The sequence below is a fragment of the Blastomyces gilchristii genome, assembly GCF_000003855.2.
Source record: "Blastomyces gilchristii SLH14081 genomic scaffold supercont1.22, whole genome shotgun sequence".
NCBI classification, from domain to species: domain Eukaryota; kingdom Fungi; phylum Ascomycota; class Eurotiomycetes; order Onygenales; family Ajellomycetaceae; genus Blastomyces; species Blastomyces gilchristii.
The window spans coordinates 399,560-424,934 of NW_003101660.1; the positions used below are offsets into that span (position 1 = coordinate 399,560).

Below are 25,375 nucleotides of genomic sequence, written 5' to 3' on the forward strand. Positions count from 1 at the left end.
CTCATATCTTCATTTATAATATAATTCAGTTACATGAGTTGTCTGTGAATATTATCTCAGATAGAGAATTAATCTTCATAGAGAAGTTCTGATCTGATCTGATAACTATACTGAAGATCTCATGAGACCTAAGTATGACTTTTTATTAATAGACAGATAATTAGATAGAATATCTGATAAGTATATTAAAACAGTATCTGCAGTGCTTTGTCAATTACAATCAGAATAACTGAGTGTATTAATTATCACTTACAGAGTTCATGTATAACAACTCAAAGTATATCAGTACAGATAAAACCCTCTTTAAAATACTTACTAAAACTTATTCACAGATAATTTTAATGAATCTGTGAGAGTACACTATAGAGTATGATAATGTTCATGAACAGACTGAGAGAATTCAGAAGATTCAGAAGAAAGTCTGTAAATTCTTAAGAAAGACTCAAGAGTATTAGAAGAGATACTATGACTTCAAGCATATTATAAAGAGTTTTAAGAAAGATGATAGAGTCTGACTGAGTCTAGAAAATATTATCATACAAAGATCTAGTAAGAAGCTGAATCTTTTACAGACAGAGTTTTATAAGATTATGAAGAAAGTTAGCTCACAGTTCTACAGATTAAAACTGTTATCTGAGTTATAGATATACAATATTTTTCATGTCTCTTTACTTTATAAATATAAGAAATTCTTAGAAGAGAACTCTGTGACTCATCACTCTGTCTATAGAGTATTAGAGAGTGAAAGAGAATATCAGATTAAAGAGATTATTAACTCAGAGAAGTGAGATTGTAAGCTCTGATTCAAGATTCAGTGATAAGAGTATTCTAATAAGATGAATAAGTTCACTTGAAAATCATTCAGACAGATAAGATATCTGCAGAAGCTGAGACATGACTTTCATACTGTGAATTCTGATAAGTCAGAATAATGCAGTCTTCACTAAGAATCTGGTTATAATAAAGATATTAACACTATCATTTATAAATTCTAGTCTATAAGATGATGAGTTTCTACTGAGATGAACAGTCTACAGTGTATATAAAGAAAAGAAGAAATCATACTCTTATTAAAGCTAAAAAACAAGAAAATAAACAGGGCTGTGAACACAATTTAGAGATTAATAAAGAAAAAATAAAGAAAACTCATACTTATATTCTCAATATCTGTAACACTTAACTCTCTCACAACTATCAATTTCTCTCTTCAAAGAAGTAGAGAGTATCATATTTATGATACAGACAATTATTGTATTTGATATAAAGATTATCAGAAATGCATAGACTTCAGAGAAGCTGAACATCAGAGTATATACAGTTGTAGCAGAGTCTTGAGAGCTGATCATCTGTGTGTGTGATCAGATATCTCTTATAAAACTGTGTTCACTCTCTTAGTTATACTGAAGTATTCAGTCTGAAAATAATTAAGATATGAAGAGAGAGCTCATCTATTCAGGTTAACTCCTGTCACAAATTCATGACATTCACATTGCCTTAATTACCTGGATTTTGCAGGTATCTGAGAATTCATCTCTTATTGATAATGAGATTGCAGAAATGCACTGCAGTGTGAGAATCATTGATAGAAAACCTAGACATATTCACATATACCTGATCAGAGATTGTGTGAGTAGAGAGAGAATGATTGTAGATCTGTGAGACTGCAGAAGACACTGACAATATCAGAAGCTTTACAAGAACTGTCAGCTAGAATCTGTAAGAAATTACTTATGAGAAGACTTACAGTAAAGAAGAAAACTGCACTGCTTGAAGCCAGAAACTGATCTGAGAGAGACATGAAATTGACTGCTGATCTGAAGATTGAGTGCAGTGACAGAGCTGAGAAGAATGAAGATACAGTTGTAAGTAACAGTGTCTCTACTTCATCAGCTAGTAAAAAGCAATTAGAGAAGTTATAAAAACACTCATGAGAAGCTCAGCAGTGACCAGACATTGTTTATAAAGATATTAAAATTAAAAAATTTTTTATTCTTGAGAAGTTCTTGAATCAATATATAGACATTGTCAGAAACACTCTCTCTCTGTTATCTGAGTGAAAACACTTCACAGATGAATAAGAATACTCACAGTTTATAAGAATAAAAGCTGTTATAGAAAAAGAAAAAAGAAGATGAGATTCTGCAGACAGATCTGGAATATTTATACTACTTTAGAGAGATTTATTTACACTGTGAGTGATTCTGCAGAACAGTCAGATTACTCTAGTAAACAAGAGTGATTATGAATTACAGGCCTGAATCTTTCTATATGACTATAAAGAGTGATTGCAGGCTGTGAACATCTTGATTCTACAATTCTACAGAGTTGATGAAAGAATGGAAAATTCCTCACAATTCTACAGTGTTAAAGAACAATGATTCATAAGAATGAGTAAAAGATTAACTTATAAATACTTCTCTTTAATAAAAGTGATCTCACAGAGAGTGATTCATCTGTAAGATGAATCTGTGTAATAATTATATAAGAATCTTATAAAAATGATTGAGAGTTAATCAGAACTCTTCTATATGAAAGATATGAGATGAATCTGTGTGATAGTTAGAGAAGAATCTGTAGATCACAAAGAATCTCACAGAATAAGAAACTGAGTGACAGACTCTTTTCTCTTTATGATAACAAGGAATTTTTCCTCACTGAGGTTTTTTATAGATATGAAGGGTTTTTAGTGAGTATCACTGCAGTGCTGAGCTGATTCTATGAAGTCAGAAAGGCTTCACAGACGAAGTCTTAAAGAGGGGGAAGTATGTAAGAAATCCTGCTTCTCATGAATTCTTTATCTCTATTTCTATCTCTCATGTAATCAATAGGGCTAGCGGCCCTTGACTACACACAACTATATAGACTGAAGTTCATGAATACTATTCATAACTCAGCTTGAATGCTATTATACATTTGATCTCTACATTTTATCTTTCTATCATGAATACTTCTAGTAGTTAACAGTACATATCACGCCAAGCTGCAAACACCTGAATAATCGCCTGCGAGCACTTATTCTTACACTTTAATATCTTATATAATCAATCTTATACATCTGTATACTTCTACTCACTCTGCTATCAGATCAGTGAAATCTGAAATAATCAAAGAGTTACTTAAACAGAAGATCTTGATATATTTTAATCTATAAAATTACAATATATGTGAGATCAGTCTGAAATTCAGTCTTGAAAATATCAAGAACAGTCTGATCAAGTGATAATTCTTGAGATTTATAAACTGTAATAGTATATATAACTGTAATAGAAAACTGCATGCAGCTGCAGACTTAATTAATATGAGAAAAGTTATAACAGCTATAGAAGATAGACACAAGTTTAAGACTCTCTCATTTTAAATAAGCAGAACTGTTATATTTATCAAAATTGATTAGTAGTGTAAATGAAGAATCTTGATAGAGATTCTTTATATCTGAACTTCATACAATGTTATAAAGAATTTCAAGAGCACTGTTAATAAGACTGCAGTCTGTTTAAATATTCTATAGAAGTATAATTTAACAGCTGATAAAGAGAGAAAGATTCTGATGAAGATTATCAGTCTTATTAGAATCTAACTAAGAAGTGTCTATACTAACATTTATAATCTGAATATTAATAACAGATTGTTTACAGCTTTGAATAATATTATTATTATAGATATAAACATAATACTTCTTAATATAAATGTGAATTATATTCTTAAAGATCAGAGTTTTATAAGAGATAAGAGTCTGTACATACTTTGAAAGAAACTCTTAATTACTCAGAGTTAACTGATTAAGCTGAAGATTTTTTAAGATCTTATAAAACTGACAGCTGATGATATCTTCATTCACTTATTATTAAATTACAGTAAGTTGAATAATTTTATTAAAAACTAAGTAGATTTAATAGCTCTGAATGTCTTCTTTATAATTAATATATCTATTATAATAAAGCAGGGTTTGAAAAATAAATAAGAGCTGATAGAAATCTTCACTGAGAATAACACTGAGATTATTAAAATGAGTATTCTTATAAGAGAATATATAATAATAGATCTGATTAATTTATGAAAGTTACTGTAAATCAATCATTGACTTTTCATCAATTAATAGATAGTGAATATTCTTAAAAAGAGCCTGTAAAGATCAAAGATTTTGAGAGTTGAGTAGTTCATATAATATGTTCTTATATATAAGAAGCTGAAATAATGTATACAAGATTTAAGTATTAATGAAGTGAGCAGTTATATCAGTTAACATAGCTTAAATAATTAAGATTGAGAGATCTTAAGTCTCTGCAAGATTTTAAAGAGTTGTAGATAAAATTATAATCAGATAAGTTTTATCAGTGTTATCTTCATTATCTAGATTAATTAGTAAAGAATTCAGAGACTCACTGTTAAGAATCTCAGTATAATAATAGAGAATAATATTATGAAGAAGACATTGATCAGAATTTAAAGTCTTAAGTGAGTTATATTTATAAAGAGTAGTATCTGTAAGAAAGTCAGTCTTTGTATTATTTCAAAATTCTGTGTTAAGATTAATATAAGTATTAATATGAGAGCTTCAATCATAGTTGAAATCTAAGAACTAATGATCAAGCTGTTCACAGTTTCAGATATCAATGAGATTATTATTATTATACTATGAGTTTTAATAGATGAGTAATACTTAAGAGAGATCAAGCTTCTCTTTATCATTCTAATTATCTTCAAACTCAGATTCTGATTCTGACATATCTTTATCATAGACATTAACTGAGTGATTATAAGAAAGACAGCAATAATTAAAGATCTCTGTAAAAGAGAATCAAGAGATGAGAAGATTAATAATCTTGAGATCTTCAATTTAATGAAAAGAATAATGAAGAAGAAGTTTAATATAAGTATAGTTCTCTGAATCAGTTTCAAACTGATAAATAGAAAAGTAGATCAATACTCAGAGTTTTATACAGAGATATCTCTTAATTTAATAACTATGAGAAAAGATTTAAAGAAGTTTAAAAAATAAAAGATCTTTAAATTCAGTTAATCACTACTTATATTTTTTTAAAAAGAATGAATTATATTATAATTCATCAGATTCAAGAATATAACTATAATAATATTAAGATTCAGATCAATAATTAACTACAATTGACTTATAAGAACTCATTTATAAAGAAAGATTTAAAAGAAGATAATAAATCTTCTAAGTAGATTAATCACACTTATCAATGAACTAATTCATAAGTTTAATAACTGTAGAGTATAGTGAGTGACTTGAACTGACTCTTGAAATTACTTATTAAATAATCTGATGATAGAATTCTATATCTGTTTCAGTCTTGACAATGTACTTAGATAGATAATTAAGAACAGTATAGCTGTCAGTGTAGAGAGTAATATCAGTATTTATTAGTTAGCTAACTGTAATCAATCTGTTATAGTTATTAAGAATTAAGTCATTATAACAGAGATGCAGCTGATAATATCTACTACTTAAAGATTTAAAAATAACACAGTCAGTTCAGTATTTATATAAGAAATGAAATTAGTAATGTAAATTATTAGTAATCTGATATTTATAAATGCAGTACTTTTCACTACAGTGATAATATTGAATATAGTTAAGAACTGTAAATAAATATTTAATAATATTCATCTAATTAGAATGACTGAGAGAAAGAGATAATTATATATCTTCAGACTGAGTATAATTAAGCTCAGAATTCTCAGCTGTAATAATGAGATCTCAGTAGTCAGTAAAGACTTGATAGAAGTCTTCATTCATATTAAGTTCAGAATTCAGTATATTCTTATACTAAAATACACTATATAAGTACACTGATTCACAGTCTTATCACTTATAACAAGTTCAGTGATCTAGAATTTTGAATTTCAGATCTAGAATCTTTTTCTTGAAGATTGTAAGTTATAGATGAAAGTAATGTATAATTATAACAGAATAGTTATAAATACTATCTCTTATAAACTTCAATCTCTTAAAATCAGTGCTGTACTTTTAAATAACATAGTTAGAGAAGTAATATATTAGATTATCTCAGTGATGATCTGTAGCTGAGAGAGTAAGAAATAAATACAGAGATCTAATATTTCAAATATAGACTTATAGCTGATAATATTTTATATTTTAAAAAGAACAGATTTTATAAAGACTCTCTGCAAACTGTGTAAGTGAATTCAAAATCACAGTAGATTATAAAGTATTAGTAGTAAAAACAGTCTATAACTTCTCTAGAGTAAGATTCTTAATAAGAGAATCAGTTTAATTATAGAAAAAGTGACTCTGATTATTAATCTATCTATGAAATAGAGAATTGAAAAGAATATATTGAAAATAACTATAATAGATAAAACAGCTGTTATAATATTTAAGAAGAAACTGTATATAATCTATAAGACTAATTATTCTTTATTTAGAGAGAATGAATTCAGCTTTATCTTGTGAGAAAAGTATTAAAAAGATCTAAGAAAAGAGTGAATAAGTATTATTAAACTTACTAAGTAATATATTACAGATCAAAGACAGAGTGAGATAATTAATCTATTCTTACTATAATATTTTAAGTTTATAACAGAGTTATTTAACTTTGAACTGTAAAATTAAAAGATCTGAAATATCAGAGTATTCAGATAAGATATTCAAGTTATTAAAATTTAAATAATTCTTATTCTTAATAGTTATTAATTCTTATTTATCAAGCTTATGAAAAGAAATCTGATCAGAGATATCTTCATTTTCAGATAACTAATTTTAAGTCTTTTTATCAATTATAATGTTCTGATAACTGAGATGATTTTTATAAAGATAGATTAGTTATTAAGTAACAGCTTCTTTATAAATTATAAAATCTCAGTGAAACTGATATTATAAACAGAGATCTGTATTTGAATTTAAAGACTTTAATATAATAATATCAAGATTCTTAGAAAGAAGTGAAAGAGTATTATAAATACAGTCAGTATCTCTAAGAAAGTTAATAATATAATCTTTATACTTATACTAATGTTCTCTGACTTAATGAATCTCAATGAAGATATATATATATAAAATTAATATCTCTTTAATCTGACTGAGAATAGAAAGATCTGAATCAAGATTATCAGAATCAAGATTATTCTCTTAAGAGAATAAAAATAGCTTATTAAATAGCTATCTTAAATCAATAATATAATAATAAGTATAAATATTATCTTAAAGATTTATTCTAAATTAGTGAATTTAATAACAGCTACAGATCTTTATCTGTAAATCTTTAAATATATAATGAAATTTCTGTATATACTGTTAATTATCAGAATTAACAGCTGAATCTATAAGATAAGTAAAACTCTGAGAATTTATCAAAGAATCTGAGATAATTGCAGTCTATAACTGATTATATTTCTGAAGAATTATAAGAGCTTCTATATTTAATATATCAATTGAGCTTTCAGACTATATAAAGTGTTAGAATGTTAAAAAACTGTTAACTCTTCTATTAAACTAATTAATAAATGAATCTACAGAGCTCTGAGAAACAGAACTTTGAGAAGTTAAAAATAAGAAAAATAATATAAAAGATGTCTGTAGTGAAAGTATATCTGTAAAAATAAAATAAAATTGACTTAGAAATGAGTTAAATAATAATATAGATAATTAATAAAAGATTGAAGAGAGATCTACAGAACTGAGAGATAAATTAATTATTAAAGATAATAGTCACAGTTATTTTCTTAATTGAGTTAAAAATAAAGTTAATAAGAGATATTCTCTATAATATCTGATAATATAATAAGCTTTTTAAATAATAGTTTTCTTTTTATAAACTGTTATTAATGAAGATATATCAGAACTATGAATTTTATAATAATAAAACTTAATCTTAGATAATATATCTATTTTAATAGACTGTTCACAGGCTCAAGAGACTGCTGTTAATTGTATAAAGTATTAATATATTTAAAATAATAGAGAAAGTTCAGACTCATTTATCACAGAATCTGTGACTGTAGAAGAATTTGATTTCACTGTATATATCTGTTTACAGTTCTACACAGTGTAAAGAGATAATCAGTAATAGAAAAGATGTAATAAGAGAAGATTATAATATCTGAGTTCTCTAAGTACAGTATTAAAGACAGACAGCTGTAGAAGTAGTAGAACACTGTAAAGAAATAAATTAATTAAGAGACTGATTTTATAAGCAGTGAATACAGACTTTTAATATATTATTTATTTTTAAGAATCTATGAGAGATAATTAATCAGATGTATTATCTATTCAAGAATCTGTATAAAGTAGATAGTTAATAAGATGTGTGATCTATTATTCAAGAATCTGTACAGAGTATAGTTAATGAGATATATAATCTATTATTTAAGAATCTGTACAGAGTAGACTGACTATCAGAATTATGAATTTCATGTTTAGTTTTATTTAATCTGATCTCATACATTTCTTGACATGAATTCTGCTGAGACTGGCTATTAAAAAAACATGTAAAGTGACTATATATCAGATCTTAAAATGAAATCATAACTTGAAAAAAATGAGAAAGTGATTTCATTTGATCTCATTTAGTCTCATTCTTAGTATAAAGTTACTATTTTTAGACATTTTAAGATTTTTTTTAGACTATTTTTAATTTTTTAAAAAGTAACACTTTTTGATAACACTCAAATGAGATTTAAAGTCATTTAAAGCAATAAAAATAATTTAAATTGAGAAGTGAAAATCATGATCTTATTTGAAAAATGTGATAAGAGTAGACAGTAAGTCTTACTGAGACAGTATGAGACTACTATCTAATGTTAAAACTGTGTAATGGGATCAGTCGAATTAGTAATGAGACTATCAAAAAATCTGGTCCTGGTCCCAGACACGGTCACACGGTCAGTCTAGTACAGAGTAGATGATTGATGAGATGAAAGATGAACACATTGTGGGCGCGCAGAGATTCATGGATATAGTGCAATGTCACAGGATTGCACTTCACTTAATTCTACACCAATCAGTGAGCTGTATTCACGCCAAGAACCCCAAAAAGGAAATTCTCCACTTTTAATGACCAGGGTTTTCATCATATATTTGCTTCGCTTCGCTCCGCAAATAATCAAGATTCGGAAGCCGAACAACATACATACATACGTCAATGTGAAATCATGAGAGGCCGGGGAAAACGGAAAGCAAAATGCAATGTAAACCCGATGCCTGGATGATGCGGAGGTTGTGGCCCAGAACGTCGCGTAAGCATTTGGCATGTTGATCTAACCGTCCAGCTCGGGTTGGAGTTATTCAGATACATAGACTTGGGTTGCAAGGGCGATATCATGATACCACGCATTGCCGGGGTTGTTCTCAGCCGACCTCGGCCAGTGAAAAAAATATTGCAGATATGCTAAATCTGTGGATGATGTAAAGCTTGCTTGATTGAAGATTGCTAGCTACGTGGGAAGTTATATGGTGGGAGGCTTATTAATCTAAGACCTGCAGGTCTGACAGAATCACCATCAGGAAGGTTTTTGGAGACAGGGGATATGGCAAAGAGAGCTGAAAGATTAGGCAGGGAGTTCCAGCTGCGCTGATTGACAACGTTAGTGCTATGGTATATAAGGGAGGCTGAGTCCCCGTTTTGGCAGACCTATGAACGGCGAACCAAATAGTTTAGTCTGATATCCTCATTTCCTTATTCCCATAAAGAGGGTTGTCCCGAAGGATTTCATCAAGAGAGCGCCAACGTGCATCGCGAGCACGAAACAGCATCGCAATGAGTGAAGAACAAAATCACCCCCTTGCTCAACCGGCAGCTTTCGCCAACCCGCTGCCAGAGTTATCTGCAGAAGACTAGAAAATTTTCAACTACTTTGCAGACAAAATGGATATCCATGTCAGTGAGCACGAGGAAAATTTCGAAAAGTCAAGATATCACTTGTCATTTTGCAGCAATATCCTGACAGCTCATGTAACATAACGACTTTCGCGAAATATGGGTGACATTATACGACGCCTGCGTTGCCAACGAGCTTCCAAAGGACATGTCTGTGGAGCAGTTCATCGAAATTGGAACAAACTTCTGCAATAACCTGCAAATCCACCATGGGGTTGAGGAGCAACTGGTGTTTCCTTACTTGGGCCAGCGTATGCCAGCGTTTAAAGTTGAAAATAACGAACTCGAGCTGCTTGTGTAGCACCAACGTATCCACGCGGGTCTGGCGAAGATGCAGGGGTATCTTTCGGCGTGCGAGGGTCCCAAGAAGGAGTTCGAACTGAAAGATTTGAAGGCGATTACGGATGGATTTGGGGAGATCTTGTGGTTCCATATGGATGACGAGGTGGATCAACTTCGCGCGGACAAAATGCGGCCGTATTGGTCGCTCGAGGAGATAAAAGCTATGCCTGTTTATGAGCTTGTAGCAGAGGAACTACTAGCTCAAATTAGTGTTACTCCCTATTAGTGCATTCGGGGTGTATATACATGAAGTATGTACTGTACATCTTGTCCATTGTCAAGGTATACCATCGCATGCAAAAGCTTTCCCTTTGACTGTCATTCAATAAAACGCAGCCACATACAAGTTTCTGTTCCTTTGGAAATAATATAGATGCGAAGATGGGGTATTGCACATCCGGTAATGGAAACCCCATGTTGACTGTATACAGCTTCCTTTGCTATACCGCGCTGAGCAACTGAATGTTTGAACTTTCCCTCCGCGTCTTCAGAAGTTTCTTTGGGGGAACGAGTCGAATTTCGTGACCGTTTTCTCTTACAAGGCGGCCCCCCCTGCGCTCCTTTTGGATGTGCTGAGCAACGTGCTGAGCAGACACGCCGGATTGTGCAAATAGATGGTTTATCTCCTCCAATGTCATGTTGGCTGGCTCCGGGTAACAGAAGCACACAAAAGGAATGAATGCGAAATTGGCCCGCATAAATATCGAAAACACGTTCCCTTGTAGTCTGTTGAAAATAACTGGCGTGACGATATTGATGATGGTGACAAAGCTCTGTGTTACCAATATTAGCAAATCCCTACAGCAGTTGTGGAGAGTATGAGGGGGGGCACCAACCCAAAACCAGGTAGATGAAATTCCAATCGCTGTTCCTTTCTCTCTGGCATGGATGTGGAAGATCTCAAGGACATAGACCCACGCGATGCAATTGACCGACGCGCCGAGTATAAGCATATACTACCTCAGCCACGGGGATGTCCTGCGGGGATGGAACATGGACTGGCGCTATACAGTAACTTGAGGAAGAAATGCAACACCAGCCGCAGCCGTTGGCCTCTCTACCGCTGTCCCCCTACAACTCAACAATATCGAAATCATCAGGTACCCTCAAGATTGCTATCCTCAAGTGGTGGAATATTGCGTCCAAAAGTAAAAGAGGGGGAAAATGCGATCTCTCTGGGCAGGGGGAAATTTGTGTTCTGTAACTATCATCTGAGAGTCCGTCAACCAACGCAGCTAACTGGCTTGAATGTCATGACAAAAATGATGCTGCCACTATCCCTCCGCAATTGAGTATCTGTGCCTATCAACGCTTCTAACGTTTTAAAGCAGGCATTACTGGTATCCTTATGGCTGGGTAGAAGGAAAAGTTCCCAATAATATGCAACATCCCCACGTTACACAAACCTGCCAACAGATGGTAATACCGAGACTCGTCATCGGAGAAAGGTAGTTCAGAATATGTCGTACTTGTGACGGTGTGTCGAACCTATAACTAACGGTGACCGTGCTAAGTAAGGTCGACGACGATCATAGGCAAACATGGCGAATTTTAAATGCTGTGGAATCTAGACGGATATCCCGTTCCATCGTGTGGATCGGATGCCGGTGGGTGGGGGACATATCTTTGATGGAATAATAGCCTAAAGCAAAGGTCTTCTTGTTTCTACCACCCTCTTCCGTCCTGTGCCTAGAGAATCCTGTACCTTTTAAACTCCCTGGTAGGTACTCTTCTTTCAAACATAATGTCGAGCTCTTCATATGTTCGTCCTTTAGTTTCCGGGACATTAAAATAGGTCCATACAAAACAAATAGAAGCAAGGCCCTACGATCTGTGTTAAACGTATAAAAACACAAGCATAGTATTTAAGCGAGAGGCCAAAAAGTTACTTACGCCAAAAAAGAACCCTAGTTTCCCTCTTATATTCCCTGCATCCGGATTTATCATATAAGGAATCACGACAGTCATGACTATGCCGAAGATAGCTTGTATAGCTGTTGAAATGGCAATAGTCTTGCTGCGAAGTTTGGTTGCGGAACATTCACAAAGAATGACGAAACATACCGGTCCAACAGAGAGGTCGTACGTGAAATTCCATACCAGCATCATGGATGCCTGAGCCCAGATGACCGCAGGACGTTCCGTATAGTTAGGCACACAGTCCAGGATGCCGATGATTAATAGAATAACCGCAAGCCCAGCTAGGCCACTACTGTAGATCACTCGGCGGCCGAAGTATGCGAGGAGAACCCAGGATAAAATGCATCCCAGAAATCCCACCCCGAGAAAACCGACCTAGAAAGACCATGTAAACTCATCCACCTGACACTGGCGACGGAGGTCACAACTTACGCCCATATTGAATGCATCGTCAGGAGGAAGACCAGCCTCTATTTAACAAAAAGTTAGCGAATATCAGCCTTTAGGGACAATAGGCGTCGCTAACGTGTGAAAAAGTAGTTGGAATATCCAATGAGATAAATGCCGCTGAAAACTTGAATGGAATATACGCCGATAGCGATTTGGGTACGACGAAGGTTGGTTTTCTTGAAACAATCACGGAAAGAAGTCCCTGCTTCCATCTGCTGCTCAAGACGATCGGTTTCGATAATCATTGACTAAAACAAAGCCGTCATTCAGCACGGTACGCATTCTGATAAGCTCCCGCAGCTATGCTATCTTAAGGCTTACCAGGGTTGGTTTGACATCAACACTCGATGACGCGAGCCTCCGAAGTGAATTTTCGGCGTCTTGCAGTCTTCCCTTCCTTACGAGCCACCACGGACTCTCAGGGGCAGAGAATACCCCGGCAAGGATCACGGCTGGCCAGAACCACTGGGTCGCAAAGGGCGAACTATAAGCCCAGTGGCTATCTAGCCCGTGAGTCGCAGCGGAGACCCCGTTGGCGATGAACTGGCCGATAACAAAACAGAGATTCACATATGCCGTCAGAACACCACGCAGGGCAACGGGGCATACTTCCGAAGCGTAGGCGGGGGCGATAACTGCGTATGATCCTAATATCAAGCCTCCAAGAAGTTCGCCAACGATCAGGACTTTCAACGACCGTGCGAAGAATTGGATGAAGACACAGCCAGCAGTCAAGACAACGCATGCCTAAAAATTGGCAGAAAAGGTTCAGCATAGACTTACATAGATGCATGTATAGTACATGTACAGTACATGCACTGCACCAACAGCTGGGCTAAATAAGTACAAGTAGGGCTTACTGCAAAAGTTTTCTTTCGACCAAACCATTCCATCGGATATGTAGCGGCTAAGGCGCCTACAACTTGGCCGATAGGACTTCCCATGCTAAAGAACATGTTTAAAAAGGGTCGAATAAGTGTTCTGTTTTCCAAGAAAGCATACAAGCCATAGAGATTAGAGTAAAAAATTGCATCTTGTACCTGAGCCCTGACTGCCACGCAGCAGAAATTATCCACTTCCCCTTGAAGAGATAGCCAAAATCCTGCTGGAACCTGGGGACACCATATAGATTCCCTATGATCTGGGGGTCATAGCCAGTCATGATAACACCGAGGGAGAAAAAGAAAGACCACGCAGCTGCTTTAGGATAGAGCCTAAGTGCGGTGCTGATGTCTAATTCGCGTTCTGTAATAGTTGCAACTTGAGCTTCCGGTATGATCTCCGTGGCAGAGTCGCCAGCAGTGATGTTACGTTTTTGCTGCTCCGCGTCATCCTTATCGACAGTAACCATGGTGTCTGACTTGATAGTCCCCGTGCTGTTTGGACGCAGAGAAGGACGATACGATGAAGCCAATGAAGCCAATCCAGGAGCCGCAAGTAGAGGCGTACGGCTGTCAACCGCTTCATCTGAAAGATTTGCCAAAATTCACCGGAGTCAGAGAAGCAGGGACGGCGGCATGGGTTTGAAAGGGAGCAGTTATTAAGAGATATTTAGAAGCCGTTTCCCTGTTCTGTACTCATAGTCGCTGATATCTGAACCCAGCATTTTGAAACTGTGTGACTAGGTCTATCTATTCACGGATGCTTTGGGGGGAATAATGAGTAGAACGCGAGACAGCTCGTGGATGTAAATAGGGTTGCTAATAGCCGGCAGTGAATAGGAAAAGTGAAGAAACTGCCATACATCTATCTGTCTTGTACGCTGTTAGTAGTATTTAACTAATTAGCTACAGAGCTGCAGCTGCTCGACGAGATTTGAGAGTGTCTGCAGTGAACTGGGAGGAAGGTCGATGGTGTACCTGCTTTAACTATAATTTGGCGGTGTTTGGGGGGTTCTTAGCGGGCTGTCAGCTAGATGTTTAGTTAAAGACCACCCCCGCAGCCCCCAGAAGGAATACTGTATGTTTCTTAACAATGGCATATTTAGTAATTCGAAGCTTAAATAAATACTCCATTTCACATCCATCGAAGGCTAAATAAATAACTAACGATCTTCTTCTCCTCATGCTTCATTATATTAACTAAACGAGGTGAAACAGCGCGCAATGAGCAATGATGCAACAATAAGCATTCTTGGCGTAGTTAGAGGCCACCCGCCTTCGCTTGTCTCTAGTTACTATGTCCAAGCTCCAACCGCCGAACATCTTTCTATCTAAATATCTTCACTTCAATCTGTCTCTTCTTCTATCTACTATGTACAGACCACAGACAGACAGACTGCACCCTCGAGCTCGCTCAACCGGACATTAGCCGCCTGTGTTATATATTCCTGTCGATTTCCTTTTGCTCTTATTTATTCTCATGGGGCAGTGGCCTTTCATCCAAACCCTCTCAATGTCCATGTAGCCAACCCGCCCTGCAGCACGCCGCTATCCTCGAGTCTTTCTTTCTCATACAATGTCTGTCCCATCGTTGGTCCACCTTGCGCGAAAGGCGTGCATGAAGATTATAAAGAGTATATTGCACCCCCTTCTCTTTTTTCCCTTCCATATTACAAAAGTTAATAATAACTGTATCTGACTGTCGCTCATAGGGATCGATGATATCGGTTTGGCCCGCTATGATCTTATCAGGCCAATCCTCCAAAAGATAGAGAACCCCGAACACCTGGTATGTGTGTCCCCGCTCCCGCCCGCATCAAACGCTCTCTTATTATATAGCTTCCAAAACATTTTTCACTAACTCGAAATCTTTTTTACCATAGCGCGAGCTTGAACTGAAATCGCCGCACCTCCTTGAGCATGATGCAGAGTTATGGATGGAGTTTATCAAGCGTGATGTTCCTGGATACGATAAACTCATCCTCCCCGAGAACCCTGAAAGCTGGTACGATGTCTACCACGAACTCCTCGAGAAAACCGCCATGGAAGTCGATAAAGATGCAGAACGCATGAAGCGTGCGCTACTTGGCCTCGATTCCAAAAAGGCTAGACATAGCTCCAAGGTGGTCGATACGCAGAAAATGCGACTGCCCAAGGAGAAACCAACCGCGATCCAGCGATACGCTTTTCTAGACAGGAAAATGGGAGGCATTGCTCCCGTGTTCGTCCCGGCCGCTCCAAAAGAAGGAGGCCGGGGAATCACCCCGTACGACCAGACCCCGCGCTGGAAGTTTGAGACCCCCAAGATACCACGGTCGGCTCCTGCGCCCAAGAAGTCCGCACTTCCCCTCGTAAAGAGGAATCACCGACTCTGCATCCCCACGCATCGTCTGAACAGCAGCGCCTCGCAGGTTGTGAATGCCCCTCGATCGCTGATCGAAGCTTACAAGCGCCCTATTGAACAAAGTATCCCGAGACCAACAACGAGAGATTTACGCTCTTCTTCTTCTACTACTCCTACCATTACTACACAATCGACAACGACGACAACAAAAACAACCAACCTCAGTCTCCGCCCCTCCCCCCGAGATCCGGGATCAAACCAATCAAAAACCCTCGTTCCCTCCTCAGCCTCGCCTACCACCCCCTCTCGCCCTTCACCCATACGGAGACATAACTCACTACCTACGAGAAGGGAGGAGCAAGCTTCTATGTTTTCCACAACTTCACCAACGACTACAAAGACGACAGACACCCATCAGGCCGGCGATGATAGCCATACCTCAGCGGCCAAGCCCCCCCCTCCTCCTTCTTCTCCTCCTCTACCTCGCCCCGCTGTAAGAAAACGACCGGTTGCCGAATACGTGCTCGTGAAGCCTAAGAAGAGACGGCTATTCTAGCACCTAATCATTTTTATATATCTCGACAAAACTGAGCGGCCTCACCTCATCTCACCTATCGGAGCCGCGCTTTCTTTACCATTATATCCATTTTAGAAAATCTTCGGCGCATAGGATTGGACTACTACTGGGCAGGAACCGAACGAACATACACATAAGTATGAAATAAATGACATGATGAAATACCTCTTAATGATACATACACACAAACACACCGGACACTTTACTATACCCAACATGGGCGGGCAGATAATTTTTTTTTCCCCTTTTTCTTTCCTGATCTTGGCGTATGGGCACAGTGTTTTCGGGATGGTGTGAATTTCTAAAGCATTCATCCCCTAGACATTCTAGATAGACATACATGTCTGTACACTACATAGCTAGCAGGAGCACATCTATGGGGTCTCGTCTTGAGGCCACGGGAGCTTGAAGGCTTGGTTGGCTGGCTGATTGGTTGGAGTTTTGTTTTTTTTACCTTGGGCATTGTGGGAGATTTGTTGTTGTTTTTTCCCCTTTCTTTTCTGTTTTCTTATCGTGTCCACCTTGCTAGTAATTATATATATGTATATATCTATTTGCTTCAAATTTTGTTTATTTATTGGAAAGTTGATGAACACACTGCTCTGCTTCCTTTTCTGCCCTTTGGCATGTTACTTACTCTATTTTTATTTTTATTTTTATTTTTATTTTTTTGGACATTTTAAATAACGATCTTAGATACCCATAGCGCACATGGAGCCATTTACTCTTCCTTTTCAACTTGTCTTGTTTCGTCCTCTAGTTATGGCTGACTATTCACCTATATATATATACATCCGTATGTAAATAGCTATCGAAGTGATCACGTCCTATCTAGATAACATTAAAAATATGGCGTTACATGCTACGAAATGAACATACAACATTCACTAGAAAGATGAGAGAGCGAATCTGGAAATGGTCAAAGTCAGTTCTTGCTGAATTTCGCTAAGTGATTGATAAATATATATATATATATAAAAGTGAAAATGAAAATGAAAGTAGAGAAAAAAGGGAGCAGCAAAACGACATAAGAGCTTCGTAGTGGGCCATGCTATTTATCTAATATGCCGGAGTCACGGCCTGGCCAGGACAACTCGTCATATTTATCTCATACGTGTGTTTATCTGCACCACACCGGCAACAAAAAACCATAAGCCCTTTTTTCCCCCCCTTTATATCTTTTCTGATCCTGTTTTTATGTATATTTCCCATGTATCTTGTATTTTGTATCTTGTCTCCATTTTAGGTATCATCCTAGGCAACAACAATAAGAAACCCCCAGAACAAATTCACACATAAGGTGTGTAATATACCAAATCTAAACCTGGCCACGCTGCAGTGTCTGTGGGTGTCCACTTTCATCTCATATCCCACAACGGCGGCCAGGAAAGAAGGAGGGGAAACAATAGAGTAGAGAGCGGTTGTTGGATTCATCAATCGACAGGGGTGATATATATATGCGTTATGTTTCGTAGCTATTCCGGCCCATAGGAGGGGAAAAGGAAAGGGGGGAGGAAGAAGACTGCACGAAGGGATTCCATGGTTTTTTTTTTTTTTTTTTTTTTTTTTTTCCTGTTTAAAAAGGGACAAGGAAGATATTTATAACCTGCCCCCGCGAAGAGCGAGGACTAAATGTAGTGTAGCGCCACCTTCAAGGTTGTAATCTGCCGCGGTCCTGTCGTCTGCCCTGTTTGGTTTTTAGAAGAGGGAATTAAAACATGAGTTATACTTGTAACGATTTGGGAAACAAAAATATTCTCTCCAAGGGCTTGTTTTTTTTTTCTCTTGCCCGACCAATGAACGTTTTGTTTATCGGTCCCTCATGGTATAGGATGAAACAGTAAAACGTACATTTGTTTCCCTCCGAAAATCAATCGCTGTTGCGAAGGGGGGATGCCCTGTTTTTCCTCAACACGTTCCTTTATGCGGGATACCTGGCAGGAGGAGAAAGGAGAATGAGTTTGAACGTCAGCCGCGGTGTTTTTGATTTGAGAAGCTTGTTGCTATCTATAAGTTGACTTGGAGGTTGGGGGAGGGAGAAAGAGAGAGGTGAGGGGCGCACTTTGTAGTCTGGTTCTATGTCCAGCTCCATCTCATTGCCTGACAGCGTTCGCACTCTGAGATGGCGGGATTTGATTAGCCTTTTCCAATACTGCTTTTGATGTGGATATGATTGGTATTTGGAGTACTGGACTCACTTGATAAGCATTGTGGTGGTAGCTGTTGGTAATCGGGGCCAGGCGGGGGATGTGAGGATGCGAGGATGCGGATGTGGATGTGGGCGAGAGCGTTGTAGAGACGAGGGTTGAGCTATTATATGTTTCTATAGCTTATGGAGGAGCTGAGGATATCCCAAGGCTGGTTGGGAGGAGATGGTTGTTTTTATGCCAGGCTGCCAGGCTGCCAGGCTGCCAGATATATGTATGTTGGGGAAGTTGGGAAGTTGGAAAGTTGAAGTTGCCGAAGCAGCGTAGTTGAGGTGAGTGAGGGCACCAGGAGAGAAATGGCGGGGATAGCAACCGATAAATAACTGAGTTTAAACGTTTAAACGGTGAGCAGAAGGCCGGATGTCGACTAGCTCGACGGCTGCTTTACACCGGCCATTGTCCAATACTGCCACGCTCCACGCACCTTGGACGCCCTCCTGCGCGCTGCAAGCTCAATTCCCACGCCCCAGCATTCAGGTATGGAAAATGGATCCCCTCAACCCACTCTGGGAATGGGTGCTTGCATCCTCCTCCTTCCACCATTGCTCACCCTTCACTCATGCTGAGACCGCCGGCCAGATATGGCCCTCTCGGGGCTGACTATAAAGTCATGGCTCCCTTCTCTTCAGCGGGTGATCTGGCCACCCTCACAATTCCAGCATCCCTTCCCATCGAATCTTCTCAGCCCATCAACCCCTCGCCATTTCCCAAGCAACGAGCTTCCTGTTCCTTCAATGATCCATCGCTGAGCCCTCCATCTCTATCCCTTCCAGTTTCCTCCTCTGATCCTGTGCGGGACAAAGAATGGCTCATCGACACTGTGTACCATCACCCATTGACAGTGACAGTGAGGAAGACACGATGGATGTGGATGATGATGATGGCAAGGATGATGATAGCGATGGCACAGCCTCTGATTCCAGTGGAGAGACCGACCTGACAGACCCAGTTGATTACAGGAAAGACAGCAAGAATGACATCAGCAATCTGACTGATCTGCTGACAGGTGATGAGCATCTTTCAGAGTACTATATGAATATAATGACTGACTCAGACAGATTCTTACTTCAATACAATGAATATATACCTAACTCTCAGAAGCTGCTTAACTGCATTGAACAGAAATGATTCAAGTAAGTGTCTGAATCTCTCTCTGACTGCAATTTCTTTCTAGTCTCTTATATATTATACAGATTCTGCGCCTGTGTCAAGCAGAATCTCAAGAAGATGTATTAATGAATGAATATAAAGATGCTATATATTTTCTTTCACTAGATACTGAATTAACATTGTAATAAGAGTGAGAGATAATATCAGAGACTTAAATATCAAAACTCTCTGAAAATATACTGAAAGATCTTCTATCTAATCTATAAAAGAGAGATGTAGAAGAAGATTAATAAAGAGATATCACTGAGAGTGATTAAAAATATATATAACTATTTCTTTCTATATTACTCTCAGTATCTGAATAAATCTTATCTAATAACTAAATTATTTCACAGTACTGACTCAGAGTCTGCTTATACTTAAGATAATCTTAAAACTGATACAGCTATACTATCTTAAGAAGAGATACTGAAAGAAGTCAGTTATTTATCTGAATAATCTTATTAAGATTATTAAAATAATTATTATTATTATTAAGAAGAAGTTCAGTTATAGTTAATAATAGATTCTACTCTATCTATTCTTTCAGCTAACTAAGTTCTTAATTAATCAACTGTAGATGTTACTGAATCTGTACTATTAGTATATTAAGATTATTCTTCTAAGAGATCTTAACTATAAACTTAATAACATTCTGATTAAGTTTACTGTTAAATTTATTAAAACATTTCTTAAAGAGAAGAAGAAGTATATAAATATATTTACTTTAATTTATTCTAATAAACTATAACTAACTGCATGTCTGTGAATTCAGAATTATATTTATAGTCTTAGAGATTATCTTTAATCTATCTCTAATTCTCAGTCTTTATATCACTCTTCTTAAGCTTCTATTCACTGATTATGCATTTATCTCTTTTAATAGTGAGAGAGTTCTTACTTCAGTATAATAACTTATTAATCTGAAGATACTGAAAGATATCTATTAACTCAAGCTTTATCTTAACTCAGCTCTGAATAATGTCTCAGTGTTTTAGAAGTCTAAGTAGATACTGAAAGTAATTAAGATATCAGTTACTAATACACTGATATACAGTATTATTAAACTCTAAATTAGACAGATTAGAGAGATATCTATATTTTATAATATTATTCAACTGTATAGTCTGTAGTACAGTGCTGATAAGATACTAGATAATAGTGATAAGTTCTAATCAGAGAGAAGATCTTGACTTCTAATCACTGATTACTTATTATCTTCTATTATACAGAGTATATTAGTGAAGCTGTTCACAGTCTGATCTTTCAGCACTCAGATCTCTGTATATTTCTTAAATACTATTTTTATAGAAAGATGAATAAGAATATTTATATTATTATTCAGAGTCTGAATCTATAGAAATATATTATATATACTGTATACTGAATACTTCACTTTATTAATTCATATCAGCTGCAGAAACTGATTATAGCTCAGTTAAGATTAGTCAATCAGCAGTTTTATATTAAAAAACTTATTTAAAAATGCAATCTGTTTAGCAGATATCTTGAGTAATCTCTTAAGAAGTATAAGAAGATTATTAAGTATAAGCTTTATAAGAAGATCAGCTGTGAGCTGATAGATATATATCAGTAAGTAAGAGATAAACTTCTATATAATATATAGAAAAAATTTGACTTTAAGAAGTCTCTGTATGAGATTAAGTAACAGCTGTTCAGAATCAAGATCTTAAAAATATTCAGTAAGTCTCAGAGTATTAATAAAAAAGTTCTATCTCTGCAGTAATAGATAATCTCAGTACTTCTCTTACTACTCTATAAGACACTGTGAAATAAGATGCTTTAATACACTAAGAAGATTAACACTGTTGCAGTATACTGTCTCTTTAAGAAGAGAAATACTTACTAACTTCTGTATAATAAGAGATCTATCACTCTGACACTTTAGAGAGTCAGAGTAAAGATGTATATTTCTCTATCTTTCAGTTAGAGAAAGATTATAGTAGAAGTTATAATAAAGAATTATCAGTTACTTTACTACTTTATCTGTCTGAATAAATTCTCTATTTACAGTGAGATAATCAAGTATCTCAGATGAAAACATCTGCAGTATATTCAGTCTGAAGATATGATTAGATACCTGCACTGTAATATAATTCTCAAGAGTAAAATAGAGCTTCAGAGTCATATCTATCATATTTACAGTATAATTAGTTCAGATAACTTATAGTTATTTAGACTCTCTCTCTCTTACATCTATAAATATATTACTGCTTAGAATATATTCATTATCTTAATTTCTCTCTGTATATTTATAATCTCTGCTTTCACTGTATTAGAAGTATATTTATATAGAAATATCAATTAAATAAATTATATTCTATTATTATTTCTAGCTCTTAATTATTTTTAATACTTTTGTTATAAAGTGTCTAAAATCTAAATTATATCTGAAGATCTTATATTTTATCTAATAAGTTAAGAGAACTGTAACATAGTCTCTGTAACAGAGCTGTTCTATAGTTAATAAATAAACACAGATCAGTAGAGTAAAACCTTGCAGAAATAAGAAATATGAAAAAGCAGATATATCAGAATAATATAATCTAATCTCTGTTATAGATATTATTCTGCTGAATAAATCTTTCATTATTCTAATTTACAATGAATGAAGAATATGACTCTATGAGTAATTAATTAATTCTTTTCTTTTGTATTTTCAGATTATAACTCTGTGAGCTTAAAATTATAATCTTCATTATTTTAATCTATAATGCATAACTTATTCTCTTTTATAATCAATTTTAACACTCTCTTATACAGGCATTCTCACTCACTGTATAAGTTCTTATAGATACAATGTTAGAAACTGTAGATAATACCTGCTGATCAGTATATACTCTATTTAAATATAATTGTTTTATATTACTGTTAATACTGTTGCAATTACATCAACTTCAACAATTACTTTCACCGTAGATCTCATTTAGATTAGATTAACATGAGTTTATATTAATCACACTAGATCACTGAATTATCAAATTCATTTGTATTCAGCTAAGTTTCTGAGAAAACACTTTCAGAAGACTTATGTAAATAAAATGATTTTCTTATAATACTATGTAACTCAGATAGCTCAGCTTGAGATCTTTCTAAACATATAAAGTTACTTAATTCAAGTGAAAGTTCTTAATTCTCTATATTTTACAAAGATATTCTCTTGTATTACTATCTGAGATATGAAGGTCTTGTCAGATACTAGAACATATGAATTTTTTAACAGTCTTTAAATATTAAGAGATTTAATTATTAAAGAGTATTAATTTAGAAAGTCTCTTCTGTGATAACTCTCTTGAGAGAATTCTCTTATGAGAAAATAGCTTATGAAAGTAATTACTGAGCAGATTATATAAACTAATTAAATCACGGCTTAGCGCTCTTCTGACGCGAAGAGCACGGGCTTTTAATATGATTAACTTTGCATACTCTCTATCACTTGAGTCAATGCTAATGTCTGAAAGTACTCTCTCTATAATGTTATTCACGGCTCAGACTTCTCAGATCATATGAAGCAATTTTAAAGAATAAGATATAACAAGCTCTACACTAAGTTCTTTCAGTTTATAGAATAATAAGAGTTGACAAGACACTTGAAAACTCTGACTGTCTTAACAACTGTATGAAATAATGTATATTACTATAGATGCTCATTATCTGTAAAACTGCTGAAAGAAGAAGACTTACTATCTCAGAGAGATTGCTGATCAGGAAAAATCACTGATCTGAAAAGATTACTGACTCAGAGTAATCAGAAATTGTATTCTTATTTAATGAACAACTGCTGATCTAGAGAAGATTACTGATCTAAAAATAATCACTGATCTGAGAAAGATTATCAGCTCAGAATAATCAGAAATTATATTTTTATTTAATGAGAAATTATCAGCCTGAGGTATATTTCTAATCTAGAGAGATTATTAATTCAGAAAAGATTCTTAACTCTGAAAATAGCAGAACTCAGAGAAACTACTGACTCTGACTATAATTCTGCATTTTTATTTAATGAATACTATCACTTCAAAGCTTACTTCTGATCTGAGAAGATTGCTTACTTAGAAAGATTACTGACTTAGAGAAGATTATCAGCTCAGAATGATCAGAAATTGTATTCTTATTTAATGAGAAATTATCAGTCCGGGCATACTTCTGATCTAGAGAGATTACTGACTTAGAGAAGATTATCAGCTCAGAACAGTCAATTAATTAATCAATTTATTAATTTATTAATTTATTTATAGATTATCTCAGCTGCTCTTAGACAGCTATACAATGCACTACTATATATACAGAAGTTTCTGCTCTTTTCTTTGAAAATTCACTTATTCTTGCTGAAAACTTTCAGTTGATAGTCTGGTTATTTCTGCAAGAATCACTTCTTTTTCATCTGAGCTTTCTTTATTTATAATCTCTCTATCTGTTCTGTATCTCTGCCTTATTAGGTCTTTTCTGACTCTTCTCAACTTCTGTCTACTGGTTTTACACTTGTATACTAGTTATATCTTGAACAGAACTGTCTGAAATTGACTCAGAAGACCTGTTCTGATTATCATCTTTACTGCTTATACTGTCATTAATAAGCTACAGAGAATGCACTTGATGTTCACATATAAAGACTTATCTATTCACATTTGATATTGTTCTTCTACTCAATTCTGACACTTAAGAAGAATGTGTCACATAATCTGCAGTTCATAGCTGTATTAGCATTTATCAGTATCAATCTTATTAATATTATGAAGATACACACAGAGGCTGATCTTGCCTGTACTGCTTATAATTATATTCTGAGAGAAAAGAGTGTTCTCAGAGAGAAAAGTACTCTCAGAGAGAGAAGTATTCTCAGAGAGAGAAGTGTTCTCAGAGAGAGTAATGTCTTTAAAGAGAGAAGTGTTCTCAGAGAGAGTAATGTTTTCAGAAGAGTGATATAAATAGTGTATAAAAAGAATTACAATAACAATTGACTCACACTTAAAGAATGAACTTATTTCAGAAAATTTACAGTATCTACTCTTTCATCACAGCAGAAACTGAAATAAATTCAGAGTTATTTCTGTAGTGTGAGCTGTACTTACATTTTATTATTCTTCAGTTTCTCTCTTACTCTTAAGATGTATAAATATCATATACTGATGTTCATTAAATAGATATGAGATTCTGATTCACTCAGTTCACATGTAGAAAGAGAATATAAATCCCAGCTAACAGACACAGCTCATTGAGAAGATTTAAACAGAGAACACAACTATACACTCTAAGACAAAGATCACATATATGAGATAACTGATAAGAACTGAGATGAAGAAACCAACCTTCTCTCTGTTGATTAAACTTATTATTAAGAAACATACAGACTGAGTAATTAGAGAGAGACTGATACTGAATATCTGCTACTACTACTAGTAGAGTCAGTCTCTGATCTTTTTAAATGACTCAAGATTCTTCCGTTTCTTTCTTTTATCACCACAGTGATGTGTTATTATCGGGAGACCATGTCTTGATATTCTTAAGAACGTCAAGACAGCTCTTGATAACAGTATAACTTGACGCGCTTCTACTTCTAATAAAAATGAGTAACTAAATCACGTCTTGATATTCTTCTGATCTGAACCGTGACAGGCACAGTG

The 25,375-nt window shown here is 35.3% G+C and overlaps 4 protein-coding genes across 4 annotated transcripts; 2 read left to right on the forward strand and 2 right to left on the reverse strand.

Moving 5' to 3' along the window:
* The first annotated feature begins 9,080 nt into the window (after positions 1-9,080).
* Positions 9,081-11,379, forward strand: BDBG_08145 (uncharacterized protein). The gene has a single exon (XM_031723424.1). The coding sequence runs from the start codon at positions 10,192-10,194 to the stop codon at positions 10,426-10,428; it is 237 nt and encodes a 78-aa protein (XP_031580577.1). The 5' UTR covers positions 9,081-10,191; the 3' UTR covers positions 10,429-11,379.
* On the reverse strand, positions 10,643-10,840 carry BDBG_17705 (uncharacterized protein; the record flags this gene model as incomplete). Its single annotated transcript, XM_031725362.1, has 1 exon — positions 10,643-10,840. The coding sequence occupies one exon, from the start codon at positions 10,838-10,840 to the stop codon at positions 10,643-10,645; it is 198 nt and encodes a 65-aa protein (XP_031580578.1).
* Positions 11,380-11,891: 512 nt separating the features above from the next.
* BDBG_08146 (MFS maltose permease MalP) lies at positions 11,892-13,923 on the reverse strand (the record flags this gene model as incomplete). Its single annotated transcript, XM_031723425.1, has 7 exons — positions 11,892-12,026; positions 12,096-12,497; positions 12,555-12,592; positions 12,649-12,820; positions 12,894-13,319; positions 13,433-13,517; positions 13,613-13,923. 7 exons carry the CDS (start codon positions 13,921-13,923, stop codon positions 11,892-11,894), a joined length of 1,569 nt encoding a protein of 522 aa, XP_031580579.1.
* A 704-nt stretch (positions 13,924-14,627) lies between these two features.
* BDBG_08147 (RNA polymerase II transcription factor SIII subunit A) lies at positions 14,628-17,105 on the forward strand. The gene is made up of 3 exons (XM_002621478.2): positions 14,628-15,087; positions 15,166-15,242; positions 15,337-17,105. The coding sequence occupies exons 1-3, from the start codon at positions 15,030-15,032 to the stop codon at positions 16,351-16,353; spliced, it is 1,152 nt and encodes a 383-aa protein (XP_002621524.1). The 5' UTR covers positions 14,628-15,029; the 3' UTR covers positions 16,354-17,105.
* The last annotated feature ends 8,270 nt before the right edge of the window (positions 17,106-25,375 follow it).